Source organism: Siniperca chuatsi, linkage group LG11 (genome assembly GCF_020085105.1).
Source record: "Siniperca chuatsi isolate FFG_IHB_CAS linkage group LG11, ASM2008510v1, whole genome shotgun sequence".
Classification (NCBI taxonomy): domain Eukaryota; kingdom Metazoa; phylum Chordata; class Actinopteri; order Centrarchiformes; family Sinipercidae; genus Siniperca; species Siniperca chuatsi.
This window is the reverse complement of record NC_058052.1, coordinates 6,721,825-6,737,350: the sequence shown is the minus strand read 5'-3', so window position 1 is coordinate 6,737,350 and position 15,526 is coordinate 6,721,825. Positions and strand designations below refer to the sequence as shown.

Below are 15,526 nucleotides of genomic sequence, written 5' to 3'. Positions count from 1 at the left end.
TGTCATGCCAGGTTTGTTTTGTGGTTTTCTTTGCTTGTCCTGTTAAACGCAGAACAATGCCTTTTGCTGTAATCATTTTAAATGGCTTTGCGCCTCAATCAGTGTAATTGGTTTTAGATCATCTATGGAATGGGAAAGTGGGAAACCTGAGACGCGAAGCTGTTTGGGTGTGTGTGAATGCATATGTTTGTGTGTATGTCTGGGGTGGCTCAGGGTGGGCAGGGTGGGGAGTCCTACAGTGTGTGAAAGAGACGGAAATTGGGGGGAAGTGTGTGAAGGGGCCGTATCCATCTGTTTTGCATATATTTGCAGAGGCGGCCGTCGGAGCATGGTTGACAGATGAGTGGGGAGTGCGGGGATGACACACGGGCAGTCGTGCTCTTTATTACTATATCAGCACAGCTATGCTCAGCGCTCAGCTCCCCTCTGATAGTACACCACACCGAAACCAGAAAACTGAACACAGCGGGGTGCGCAGAGAATTGCTCCACAGGACATGGCAGACACAACGAGGACTTTCTCTGTTTCACGATTTGAATTTTTTGACTGATTTGTCTTCAAATCAAGCCATGTGTCAGCTGGATTTCCTTGGAGCAGAAATAAAATCGGACTTTAAAACAAAACAAAAATGCATAGAAAATTAAATGGCTTTTGAAATCTCTATAAAATGTGGGGAAAAGGAAATCTCTTTGTATAAATTATTATCTGAAGTTTGGCATTGTGGATGTCTAAAATAACTGAACAAGACTCAAAGGTTAAGGTATTTTATAAGATTTCTTTTGCAATCTTGTTTAGGGGAAAATATATCACAATTGTCATTATTATATACAACATTGTGTTTTTTTTAAACCCGCATACTATATACGATGTAAAAGAGCTGTGTGTTCATTTGTCATGACACATTTCCACCTCACTGTGATCTCTGTCGGTCCACGTCTCAACAGAAAGCTGTCATTAGACCATCAGTCACTCAAGTGTTCTTATGACATTACCCACCTCAGGAAAGTAGTCCTGTGGAAACTTCTCCTTCTCCAGCGAGGGTGTGCTTTCTAGTGTCTCTGAGTATGTTTCCTTCCCCACAACCTTCCTGAATTTCTTGGCTAAAGTGGAGATGGAGAGAAGGCCGACAGAGATAGAAAGAGAAGGGGAAGAGGTGGAGAAACAGAGCAAGGAAAAGGGAGACAGTTTATTGTTACAAACATCGTAGGTTAATTTTTGGAGACCCCATGTGTGAGTCTGAATCTCCTAATACAATTAGAGCTCACTGAAAGCCAGGGCAACTTCGGCTTCCTCAGACAACTGCACCACCTGCTGGTCAGAGTGAAGAACACATGTATTCAGCTAGAGAGGTGAGTGTGAGAGGTCACAGCACAGGTAAAATAAAACATATATGCCTGACTTGAATCTCACAGGAAGATTAGTGACCCTGAAGATATCCTCAAGTAAAGTGCTTTGTCATGTCAGGATACCTCTGTATTTACCATAACATGGACACAAAATAACTGGGCCAACCAGGAGCAATGCTTCTCCTTTTTACTTTGTACAGTATAGACCTACTGTCTTCTGTTGGTATTCCTGAGGTTAAAGGTTTTTTTCTGGTGTACTTCCTTATTCGAATAGATGGTGTTGTATGCTCTAGGTTAGTCTTCTGAGGCATGTTGGTGATTTGTGATTTTGGGCTACATAAATAAACTTGACAGGTCAACAGAACCCATGTGACCACAAAGTCCATATTTAAGCATTGCTGCCAAAAGTGACTTGATTAAATGTGTGTGAGGGAGAACTGGTGTCACTTAGGGGTGTTACAATACAAAATCATATCATGGCAATATCAACAATATTGCAATATTAAATAAATCTGATCAACTTCATTCGTCAGTTCAGTTGTGTATAAAGATCAGCTTATAAAAAAGCTACTTTATTTAATACAGTTTTTGCACATTTTAGGGGGAAATGGTGTACAGTTACAGTTGTTGTTGTTGTTTTTATTCCAGTTTTGCTCAGTTTTGTTTTGAGCTGTGAATCCTGTTTCAGTACTAAACTGTGAGGTGACTGTATTGTTACACCCCTAATATCAGTTTGCATTCAGTTTGAGTAGGAAGTTGAATTTCTCTAAAACCACAGAAAGACCTTTTTCATGGAAGACATTTTGATATGCCACAGTAGGTGATAATAAAATTAGTTCTGACTGAATTCTATTTAGCTGCTTCAGTTTCAGGGTCTTGGTATTCTGCGTGCTGGCTCACTGTCACACTGCCATGACTTACTGGGACACTTGAATAGAAGAGAGCCAATGTTAATGTTATTAGTAACATCTGTGCTTTTTCTACTATGACAAGTCAAAATGGCCTATGACAAAAAAAACATCAACAAAGCTACACAGTATTTACAGTAGTTTATGTAATTAAATCAAATCTTTAAAGTATGTATGTGTACATGGGGAGTGGTCCTCTCCCCTCTCGACCCCTCCCCTGCCTTCGCCCTGTCCTTCACTGGGGTAACTGGTGCTAATGCTGACTTGGGTCTAATGGGAAGCGATGCGCCTCCACATCTATATCCCTTCTTTAATTAGCGCGGCCGCCGGACCCCAGGGCCCTCTGACACCGCAGGCTGATGAGACCGCCGTAACTGTCCAATAACCCGCCGCACACCATTACTGTAGGCCCGAAATCTTATGAATTAAATCCTAATATTAATAAGCATTACCATTCTGTCCCCCTCCCTTTACATTATCCTCAAAGCCAATCTTAGCTCGCTGGTTTTGATAAGAAGCGGGAATAGCCTGCAAATGGTTGTGTGCGATATGCGGGGGTGGGATGAGGGGGCACGACGTGAGGATTTCATTTCGCGACAGTGGTGATGAAGTATATGTGGAAGCGTGTTGGAGGGGGGCACTCACCTTTGAAATCAAACTGGTGGATGTTTTTCAAAGACTCGTGGATAAAGTAGAAACTTCCCAGAGCCTGCAAGAGGAAAAGTATTTGTGAGAATGGACATATTTACCACAAATAATTCCATACTTTTTCAAGATATTCATTTCTTCACTGCTTCTGATCTCTTGAATCATTTCAAGAGCTACAATTTAACAGATTATTTCTCCACTTTCCAAGAACGCTGCTCCTAACCTTTTCACAATGCCGAGGATGTGAGAATGCTTGACTAATAAACTAGGTTGAAAGTACAGAGCCTCCCTCTGTAACACAGTCCACAGCACACTTCCCACAGCTCTGCTCAATGGGAAGCCACAAACACTACACACCATCGACTACACAACAACAGGTGCAACGTGCTCTCAGTACAGTACACTCAGCAGAGTCTCTGTACACCCCATTCTCGGGCTCAGAGTCTTCTAATGTGGCGAGTCAACAATTTAAGCTTTCAAAGGACACATTCAGATGGACTTTTGAATGAGCAAAGATCGACTTCAATAGGCTTAAAATCTTAATTTTCCCTGTGAACAATCAGGAAACTTTCCCAGTCGGGGGACAAGCCAATCAAAGTCTGTGGGAAGAAGTGAGAGTCATGCAGAGGGGGATTTGATGCGGTTCACAGTCCACTACACTGCTTTCTGTTGTCCTCTTTACATTTAGGGCAAATGGAGGCAAAGCTCAAGCTCAATCCCCTGTGTCTTTGAGATAGCAGACCTTTGGCTCGGGATAATTCTGAGTCTCCTTTCTGCCCTCAAAGAGAAAGGGAGAGGGTGGTGAGTAACTTTCACTATAAAGACCCGAGCGACCAAATTAAAACATAAGTGAGTAGAGAGAAAAAAAAATGTCGAAAGACAAAGAGAGTTAGACAGAATGCAGTGAAGTTGCAAGGTAGGAGATAAGAGATAATGGAAGGTAAGACCCATGCTCAGGTACAGTAAAAGAAAGAGGAGTGATGAAGAGAGGCTGGAGGGGTGTGATCAAAAGACGGAGGAGACATTTGTAGAAGAAAAGGCTCTAGGCATGATGAGGAAGGATTTAGTCTGGAGGGTTTTCCTACGTTTTCCAATTGAGGCCGGGTGCAGACGCCTCTCTCCGGCACGCTGGGAGAGAGTTTGGGTCCCGGCCTCTGCATTATTTATGAGCGCCGGCACATCTTGAGATTAAACATTTGCTGATTTGTCAAAAGCACAAACATGAGGTCCTGCCCATCTCCTTGACATATAAGTTCAGCCAACAGAAAACACTGTCGCACATTTAATTGATGAGAACAGCGGCTGGTGACCCGAACCCCCGCCGCGCTCCCCTCCCTCCCTCATTCCTTCTCCTGCTCTGACGGACGACAGAGAAAAAGGGGAAGAGGGAGGTGGGGGTGCGAGTATGAGAGGGGACGGCGTTGGGCGAAGGCAGGACTCAAGGTCACAACTTCCCATTGCGAGAGGACGGCTTCCAGGAAGGTCCCCCTACACTTATTTGCGCTCACTTGTCTTTATGTTCTCTTTCACCTTAAGACACGGGGACAGAGACAGATAGGAAAACAGGCAGAGGGAGGGAAACGGTGCTATCTGTCAAAATGGTGCCACTATGCTAACTGCTGCTGTTTGTGTGAATATGTCAGTGGGTAGTTGAGTAAAAATGACCATTTTGAAATATGACACATGGGAAATCATCGAGAAAAAAAGGAGATACTTCACTCTATTAGAAATTAAACTGTAGAACTGCAATTTCTCTGGAAAGTCAATGTACTATTGCTGAAACAATTAGTCAGTTTATCATAATGGATGAATGGTTTATCAAGAAAAATTGTCAATGATTCACTGATGATCAATCAATTAATTGGAAAAATACTCTTCAGATTACTTGATTTTGAAAATAATCATAAGTTTTAGCCCTAACGAGAAAACTTGTACTTGACCCCAAAACTTGATAACTAAAGAACTAACTAAAGAAATAAATTCACAAATTAATTCCAAACAGCCACTGTCTTCTCTTGCAGTGGAAGCTGATCCCTCTACAGGCCCTCAATGGCTGAGACAACAAAAAATAAAATTAATATGACATCAAACAAATCGGCATGAATCAATTTTCAGATAAATGATAAACAACTATGCTTAAGTGGCTATCCGTGTAATCGCAAAAATCTACTTAACCCTCAACCCTAATAAATATTTATTTGACATCAGGGTTCAGAACCTAGCAGCTGCTCTGCTCTCTCTCCTCTCCTCTGCCTCCCTCCTGCACTCTTCATGAAGAAGCTATTATATTAGCAGGGCGCAATTAATCCATTTGTCTCCTTATATGACAGGCTCAAAATATTCATTAGGGCTGGACTGCGCTGACAGGCCATGCTTATCTTTTACCAGTAGCTTTACAATGGCCTGTGTCAAACGTATGTTTGTCACGTCCCTCTTTATTGATTAGCTGCCAGATTCACTTGAAATAATTAAAAGTATATTTTACATATTTATAAACCGAACTGCCACAGCGTCTACTTAATTTTCCATTAGTAAAATGCAGTCTATTAAGTGCACCATGAGGGCTGCGGGGGGGGGCTAAGGGGAAATGAGTAATCACCATAATTGTAGACAGAAAGACAATAACTGCGCCATAAAAGCTGGGGTTTTATGACTCGTTCTGGCAATGCTATCTCTTATCACGAGTTGTATTGGCTACAATGCTCACAGATAAGGGCGCACTGACACAGCGCGCTCGCTGTCCGTGTGCATGTGTGTGTTCGTACGAGTGTGTACTGTAGTTGACATTTCCAAAACCCCAGCAGATATGGGCTGAACAAGTCCCAATAGACTGGCTGGTGGAAAATAGAGACTTGAGAGCTGCAGTACATAGCCTGCATACTTTGCTCCGCTGAATGCTTTATCGATACCGAGGGCTGCAAAAATTAGTTCTGGCCTACGAAGAGAAGCAGGAATTCGGTGACCTCTGAATAGATTTTCTGCATTTAACGTGAAAAATGAGCCATAAAGCAAACATAAAAGTAATAATTTTTCTTCAAGGTCTCACCTCCAATCTGTGCTAAGGGAGAGTGGCCAGTCCCAGGAGAGCTGACACATACACACTCCAGTGTCATCACAGTGTCACTGTACAACTTCCGAGGGTAATGTTCTGCGGCCCCCCAGACACTAGCAAAGTGCAGGCTTATGGGTTTGTAGAGCATAGCGATGAGCATGTGTGTCCAATGGGGGTTTTAATAGGAAAATAGATGATACACTCATAGAGCACTTTAGCAAGGGAAGCTTACTCAAAAGATGTAAACATGATTGTTTTGATTACGCTACTAATCTTTTTTTATTTTTTAACTGTGTTCAGTATGAATGCCAGGTGACAGAAGTTACCACAATGGTACTGGTGGTGCTTTGTCAAGCTTTAAGCATAATTATGGTAAGTTACACCGTGGGTCTCGTTTTTGTAGTTTTAGAAATCATTCCAATCCATGCTAATAATATAATAATAAATACGATTGTACTGGGAACACGACGGTCCTTGACATGTTTCGAGCTCTCAGAAATTACCGTGGTGAATACAGTCTCATTATTACTGACAGGAAAGATGGCCAAAACTATGAATATAAGACAAGTTGTAATAAAATAGAATTACCCTTTAACAGCACTTCCTTTAAAATGATACAGTACTTGCAACGTGATCAGAAATTATCTCTATGTTCAGGCTACAGGCTCGTTACAACTACCTCAGAGAAATATCTCCTCAGGGTTTTCTGTGGCATTTTGCCCTCTAGACAGTAGAGACGAAATGGGCTGTTTTCCAGTTTATATCTCATTGCTCAGAAATTCCTGGAGTCCCCTCATCTGTCAAATCACGAGTGATGCCACACTTCCACATAAACCTGCACATAGAAACATAACCACAAAAAAACAACTCACAAATGTACACACACACACACACACACACACACCGTCTTATCGGAAAGGTCAATCAGATATGCTGTCATGAAGAAATGGTGTTGCGATATATCAGAAACACATGCTATGTCAAAACAGCTTAGAGAAGGAGGCAGAGACATAAGCTCTGACTAATAGGTACATAATATCCTCATTAGTCACTAAGGACCAGCATTCATACATGGCTAAATTCTCAACATGCTCCAAATCAAAGTGTAAAGGGTGAATTCTTCAGCAGACAAGAGAACAGCATGTTATGTGCTCTGACAGCTACTGAATGTAAGAATCCACATATCTATTTCAAGATCAGCCCTCTATGTCCCAGCAAGGGACCCATTCAAATGCAGGATCTGGGGCTAAAAGAGCACCTTCACAGGAGCCTCTCTGCACAAATCTCCAATACTGCACAAACAGCCTGTTTGTCATCCCCGGCAAGGAAAACACCCCGGCACAAAAGTGAGCGGCATCAATAGAGATGGCTTGCTTTTTCAGCCCAGAGATACAGATGGAGAAGCCTTAGTATTTTCTACCCCTCCTGAGCCCACCGTCCACCCCGGGCTGCCATACGTGTTTGCCAAGGCCCTCTCCCAGTGCCATTGATTGAGTATTCAGAGTATTGAGCCACAGTGTCTATTATTCATCGGCTGCCTGGAAGGCCTGACTGGATACACAGACAAAACTCTCATTAAAACTTCCTCTGTCACTTCCTGTGATTTGAAAGCGGCCCGAGTGTTGGAGCCATCCGTCACGTCCTGAAGGAGCCCTTGTCTCTGGGGGAGGGGGCCAAAGGTAAGGGACAGAGGGAAGGAATTAAGACAAAGATATACTCAAAGGAAATATGTTAACATAAATTACATTTTTTATTTCACAGTAATTAAGATTTAAGTTAAGCTTACTCTCCTTTATGCTCTTCCACTGCCCCCATGAGGGATCTCATGAGCAGACCTTGCAAGAAAATTGGTTTACATGGCAAAGCAGGACTAGTATTGATCCCTTAGAATTAAAACAGGAACAGCAGATCCAAACCACCTGAACCTCATTTTGACTGGTATTGTGGCTACAGTGGATACAGGATACTGACCTGCAGCATCAAAATATGGTCAGATGAGGCCGTTAACACTGAAATGCTGTAATAATGTTTGCATCTGTGCGCTTACAAATCCACCAAGACTAAGAGTCCACAGCCACGCTAGCAGCTCTACCAGGCTGTAATGGTCATTGAAAGAAAACCAAATAGATAATAAAGTTAGATAGGTTCATCAAAGTATCGGACAAATAGAAATTTTGACCCGATGATGATGATGAATGGAGCAAGATGAAAAGTCAGGAGATCAACAAAAGTTCAAAACGGCCAACAATGTCTGCATCAAAATGCATCATTTCACTCTCACAAATGTCAACCTGCTGGTGGTGCTAGAGGAAAAGTCAGGGGTTCACCAAAATCATTAGGATTCATCTTCTGGGTGCCATGAATGTATGTACTAAATTTGGTGCCAGCCCATCTTGTAGATGTTGAGACATTTCACAGAACAGCTGACTTGCTAGATGAAAAGTCAGGTGACCACCAAAGTCAGAATTTCATGGCAATCTACCCAACAGTTGTTAAAATATTTCAATCTGGACCAACGTGATGGACCGACCAACCGACCAGCCGACATTGCCATCCCTAGATCCACAATCAGAAACCACTGTATTTTCTACATTTCCCAAACCCAACCTCCATCCATCCATTAATTAATTGTCTATTTCAAGTAAACCCCCACGGCTGTATGGATCTAAACTGATACCTGTATTTTAGACTGTTTCCGGGCTTCCACTTCATTATTCTAAAATCTCCCAGAATGCAGAGCGACATGCGCTCATGATTGATCTCAAAACCACTGATTTTATTTTCGTTTGAGAAAAATATTATGGATGGGTCTAAACAAGGCATAATTGGCCAAACCCACGGCAGCGCCTGACCTGCCAACAATCCAGACCCACTCTCAAGGTTGGCTGCCTCCCTGGGAAATATTGTGCATTAATTTCATTTAGTCTCCCCTCCAACATTCAATGGTAGAAGTTAATTAAATTGCTTGTCCATTGTGTTCATCCACTTACAAAGTTAATGATATTGTGCCGGGGAATTAAAGAGCGTTTTATAAAGCGCACAGGATGGGAGCTGGCAGGCACTACATTGCCCAGTTGAACCCTGTCAGTCGGCGGGCTTCTGGACCCCCTAATTAGCGGTGAAATGGATGCTTCCATCTGCCAATTTCCTGCCACGCTCATCAGTCGTGCAGTTGCTCCTCTAACCTGCCCGGCAGAGGGGTCTAAAGCAATAAAACCATCAGAGCAATGACATTCAACAAAAAAAAGAAAAGTGAATACGCGTATAGATGATATGACTCAGACTTTAAAAGAGCTTCTTTATAATGCCTGGGCTTTTTTTTTTTTTTTTTGCTCTAGACCACATCATTGGCTTGTTCAGCATAATCCAAATGGAAGAGTTTGATAACTTTGTTAAAAATGTTCGATACACAGTAACAGCACCTCGTTTCTATTTTCAGAGAGGGTGGTTTGAATAAATGTCTTCTGATAAAGCAATAACAAAGAAATGTGGTGGTGCACATTTTGATGTAATACATGCTGTATAGTTATAGGAAATGTACATAACTCCAGTCCTAATTAAAGGATAACAATCTAAATTCAATTCAATGCATAATTTCTGCAGAGTCCCCAATTTCCAGTAAGGTAGCAGTGCCCTGTTCACTACAGAGAATGATTAGTACTCATATATATATTCCGGCTGCGTATTTACTAATACCATGTTGCTACTTCAGCAGCTTTTAACGAGGACATAAAAACAGAGGATCAAAGTAAATGTGGGGCCTGTGCTGCTGTTGACCTCCTAAGGAGGCTGGGCAAAATATCCTTTGCACGGCAGAACAGTCTGTAAATTCATGGTGAAAATGAATTAAATGAAGCCATGGTGAGCGTGTAGCTTGACACAGGTACAACTTACATATGAACTGGAGGCTCAAAAGCAGAAAGCAGCTAAAGCAACAGCCAGTGGTGATGCAGGTTAGCCAGATTAGGATGGCTGTTCCTTCTGGTGTCAATCATGAATCGGGTAAATTATCAACAAAGGGTCACTCAGATATTTGTTTTATTTGTGTAAATGATGTGACTCTGAACCTGATTTTCCTAGATCTAATCTTAAAGGGGCACCTCCACCAATTTTATACATGAAGTTCAGTTTACTTGTCACAAGAAGTACTACTTAGCCTGTGAAAACAATTGTATAATGTCTACATTTGGTCTGGAGGGAGCTTTTTAAAGTTTGAAAAAATAACCCAGATGATGTCATTAGGGTTATCTCTGTTTGCGTGTGAGACTTATCTATAACACAATGCCTGCATTACAAACTGGAGGTGTAGTGTTTGAAAGAAGTGGGCATTTAGGAGGAAGGGCGGATCTTGAGTTGCATTATGTGAAGTGTAGCATCCAGTGTTTCTAGAGCTTGACCAATACTAGTGACTAAAAGCCAGGATATCTCGGCCTCTGCTGCTTCGATTTTGACCATTCGGTTTTAAATCTTGTCCTCGCCTGGCTACTTAATCTTATTCCAATTTTTACCCCAGAATTCTAGCGCTAACTACATTTTGAAAGATTAACCCTATGCCAGACATATATATACAGTATATATAAACATGTATATCTACAGTATACACTGTTTTAACAGTATAGTTTGAAACACTTGAGTCTGAGCAGATAGCTGTAGTAGAGACATACCATTTTAAGTTTCCACCCCTATTTTTTAATTGTCGATGAATTAATTGTTTTCCATTAACTCAACTAAGAATTTTAATTTGTCTAAAGAATGTGAAAAATACTTATTGCTTAGTTTATGTAACAAGTTTAAAAGATGAAATCAGCAAAGTTTAATATTTTCACACTCATTTCTGCATTTTCCAAATATGGTTTATGTAAGGGTTTTTTTATTTTTACCTGCTTCTCTATATTAACTTTCATTTTGGTCAAATGGGTGCACACTGCATACTCAAAGACTGTGACTGGTGAGAGGTAATTTAAAAGTTTGCATACTACAATTTCAAGACAACTAAAAATCTAAAACACTTTCACATGGTTATTGGTTGTGGAAACATACTGCATAACGCCAGTGAAGTGGAACTGAGGTCAGGTTAGCTTATTCTAAGCTTTCTTGGCAACAGATATTCTCCCGACATGTAATGGTAATGAAAAACTAGGCCCCATCAGGCCCTTGTGTGTATGTGTGTATGTATGTATTTATGTATGTATGACACACACACACACACACACACACATACATATATATACATATATATGCCTCATGCTCTGGGCAATTTCTGATGACTAGAGCAGTTTAACAAGGTCACCCACCCCATACTTCACACACAGCTATGTTAAGATTGTTCTGTAACTCCACAATAAAACTCAGGTCAAAACACTGCAGTGCACAATTTAATCATGACACAACCACAAGTAGTACTAAAACAGGATGTAACATTCATTCAATGACAAACAGTAAAGAGCAATATGTGGGACAATTATAGTTCTAAAGGGAAATTTTACAATGTCTGTCCCGCTAACAAGGTCAACTTCTCAACCCTAAGTGTATCAGACATCTGCAATTGGGCATGAAAAGACCTTTCTTCTTTCTTCACAGGAAAACAATCTTTTGAAAGCAATCTTCAAATAAACCGCTGATCTTAGGGGTCAGCATTGCAAATGGCCAGTTTCTTTAAATAACTACGCTGTCTGGGCTTGACAAAATCATCATTTTAAAAGGGGATATGAAGATGATGACTATTTGCCTTATTAGATTGTTCCCAAAGATGAAAAATCAAAGTCTGAACAATTGAGGTATCCATTAGTAATTAAAGTGACATTACCTCTTCTCTATTTTCTCAGGCCACTGCTTGGTTGCCAGAGCCATTATTCAATTGTTTCGGATGCTGGGGGATAAAATGCCTTTAATATACTTATGCTCATTAATGTAAATCATATTTGGCTATGGATGTCCAATAATCAAAAAGAATATTTCAACTTGTAATTCCCCGTCTGTAAAAGTATTCCCATTAGGCGAAGAGGCCCATGCAAATGACAGGTCTTTGAGCTCATTGATTTTTTTTTTTTTTTCCATCTCTGCATTTTGGAAAGGCTGCTAATGTTGTCATGCACTGTTCATCAATCTATATTATTATCTGATTTAATATTACGCCTATTCATGTGGCCTCATTTGTGAAAGAATTGATTGAATTAGGATCATACAGGCTGTAGGGAGAATGGATGCAATATCATTTTAACTGATCGCTGTGGTTGAATGGAGACTGTAAAGAAGTTGGAAAGTTTTTTATATTGGCTGAATGCACAACTTGTTTACTTGCCTTTAATGAACACTTTTTTTTTTTACCATAAACATTTTACTGCATTTGTAGAGGTGAAGCACATGTGCACGCACACGTCAACATCTGGGGTGAAGTGACCAGTGACATGAACAATGTCAAATAATCAGTATTGAAAAAAACTCAACTCTCCCTAAGGACACTGGGATAGCTGTCAGAGCTGCGATGTCAGCTGGAAAAGTAATCAGTCAGCTTCTGTCCAGAGGCAGCTTTAATTCTGTCCCTGCCACACGCTGCCTGTGGCTCGCTCATGTGGCCTTGTAATGACAAAGTGGCATCCTTGGCTGTCCAATGAGATACAGCTCTATTGCAGAGTGCCATAATGAAATATATTTGTTTGCTGCATCTTAGTGGCATTACTTTGTCACTTGTGAGAAGAATTTATCAGGAAGGTCCTCATTTCTCTGTATCAAGAGCCCTTCCTCCTCCCTTAGTACAAACACAACTCTTCCTAAATGAAGGCAACATCGTCTAGATCATGAGCCATCTCGTGAAACATCTATAAAATATGACAGCTTCCACGACACAGGGACAATCGATGGCGGTCTACAGTATCTCCTTGGGCCCAGAGGATCGAGAGCGCTCCTCTGAAGATCAAGCCGAGAAGTCACCCCATCAGATGAGAGGGTTCAGTTTTGAGGTCGTGTTCAGAAAAATCATTTTCCCCCAAATGTAAAAAAAAAAATAAGCAGCTTTCTGTCTGTGTTCTGTCTGGGTATGAGCAGAGGCGTTCTCGGAGCACAACAGTGACCACAGGACCGTGAAGCTTTAGAGGAGTCTGCAAAAACACACGCAGCGGCTCGTCTCAGGCTAAGACGCCAGTCCGGTGGCTCTTTGTGGCCTTCTTTGTCTTTATGTAAAAACCAATGCTCGCCAATGATGTGTTATGTAAAATTCCCAGAGGCTTGATTTAAATGGTTGGATATCCTCCATGCTAGCTTAGTTATACTCCAGTGCATCGCCCCTAAGAGCACATGGACGCTGCATGAAAAGCAAATGTAAATGCAGCCTCAGCTTCTTAGATAACAAGAAATTATGTCATGGGGTTTTTTCCTCTTATTGTATTATTATAATAATAAATAAAAAAGAGCGAACAACAGAGGACTTTTCTTGCGCAGATGTTTCTTTTTATCCGTACAATCGCAGCATCCGGCCTTTCCCGTTGCCCCTCTTAAAATACAGCTTTAAGATGTGAGTGAGCAGAGGTCCTGTGCCAGGGGCAAGAGTGGCAGCAAACCCACGTCTGCTCTCCTGTAAATATCACACCCACAGAAATGTGGGAAGAAAAGAGGATTTGGAGGGCCCCATGCAGGTCTGCAACAAGGCTCCTGGGTCGCCCCTTTGAGTGCTCGACAGATGACCAGGTGGTATTGTATTGTATATCATTAGGTCACGTGTCAGTAGAGAAGAAAAGACAATGTACAGTGCATCTGTTACATCTGAGAACTAATTTGACTCAATATTAGACATGAAGTTGGCTTTGCAGGTGCCATCATGAAGATTTAGCAGAGCAGTGGGTGTGCACAAATAAGGGCTAACAAATTAACAACCAAGCTTTCTTTCCCCTTTGACCTGTAAATATTGTTGAGGTGAGGGGAGTTACATAATGATACTATATCAATGCATCTATGGGAAACTGTAAAGCGCTATTTCATAAAACTTCTTCTGAACAGATGTCTTTAAATGTTCGGTGAATCAATATGTGAAACTCCTTACAACCAGAACTCAAAATGGTTCACAAATGAAATCCAAGTTGTAACAGTTTTTAAAGAGGAATCAGACATGTAGTCGTAGTTGATCCTGTGCTTTTAAGTTTTGGTAAACACCTACGTTTTTATGGTATTTGTATTGTATAACTGTTTATGATGTTTATATAAGTGTTTTTCTGTTAAGTTGTGCGTACTTGTATAAATGCCCATCTATGGTCATGCATTGCAAACTAGTTTAGGCTATAAATGCAATAGTATATTGGTCCAATATACTATGTACTTGTCACTGGCATAAAAATGTGAATGGTCTAAGGGGGTAGCTTTGTCTCAGTTACCATGACATGCTAATAGTCCTCATCTACATTCCAAATAACTTATAGCTTTAGAAGTAGCGTCAGCTAGCTAACTGCTGGTTTTAGGCTTTTTTGGCTAACTAGCTAGCCAGCAGGCCATTCTGCAATGCATCTGGTGTTTGTAATTAGCTTGCTACTACAAACCACTACTGACGCTAGCTCGTACATGATTTGTTAGCTAGAACACAGTGCAACTAAAAATATAGTTAGCAGTGGTTAGCTGACTTGATACTATAAATAAGTTACAAGTTTTATTTAAAAATCACATACTTCAATAGTATAAATATAATTTCCTGCTCAGAAACGGCACGTATAGTAACCCTAATTTATTCTCACTTCTGTTGACTCATCCGACTGGTTAGAACAATGGGTCCCAAACTGTTGTGTCCCTGTTATGAAGTGTTGTTCTGAATAAATCTTGCTAACCTGACTTGAATGCTTTGTTAGCATCAGAGGACTCTTTTTTTTAGTTAATTGTTCCTAAATAAATCAAATTCACTGATTCACTTTATGGCTCCATACCGACAAATAATGCAACACAGTGCAGCAATTAATCAATTGATTAGTTATACCTGTGTCTGACAGGTTACAATTTCTGCTTTTCAACTATAGTTTCCCAACTAATTTGGGAACCCCTGGTTTAGAGTCTGTTTCAACCCACTTTTGCCCTCTAATAAGGGCACCAGAAAGAATGCTATATCAGCTGAAAGCACTCTATTAGATCATCTATATCAACAATTATCCATACATTTCTATAAGCCCATTCCACTGATTTATGCTCCTAAAGTCTCAAAAATACACACTCACTAAACAGAGACGATAAGGTTCAGTTCTCTGCAGCTCAGCATTTTGAGAAATGCTTCATTTCCAATTGGCAAAAGAGTACTTTGAAAAGTGTTTTTTTTTTCTTTTCAGAAATGTAATTAGGCAGTTAAAATTAAGAGCCTGAATAACTGAAATAGCATAACATCCAATCTAATTAGAGGGCTCTTTAATGAGTTGGAAATTAGCTACAGCATGGTGCACACAGGGCGCCATTGTGGCTTGAACTTGTGCAGGGACCCTGCTGACTGGGTCACCCTTTGTGTTAGATTGGTTCCCACTTGGGAAGCATTACTGAAATATGGTTATGCTTTGCTTTATACCTTTATAAGACACATGTTCTAAAGTGAAGTTTCAAATGAATTGTCC

At 40.8% G+C, this 15,526-nt stretch overlaps 1 protein-coding gene across 3 annotated transcripts in view; it reads right to left on the bottom strand.

Moving 5' to 3' along the window:
• Nucleotides 1-15,526, bottom strand: part of LOC122884277 (inositol polyphosphate-5-phosphatase A) — a 144,636-nt gene that overhangs the window by 60,843 nt on the left and 68,267 nt on the right. For all 3 annotated transcript variants that reach the window (XM_044213983.1, XM_044213984.1, XM_044213985.1), the window contains 2 exons: nt 2,900-2,963; nt 997-1,100 (listed from right to left, as the gene is read on the bottom strand). In XM_044213983.1, the coding sequence (XP_044069918.1) occupies nt 997-1,100; nt 2,900-2,963 (168 nt within the window). The remainder of the gene's footprint in view (nt 1-996; nt 1,101-2,899; nt 2,964-15,526) is intronic.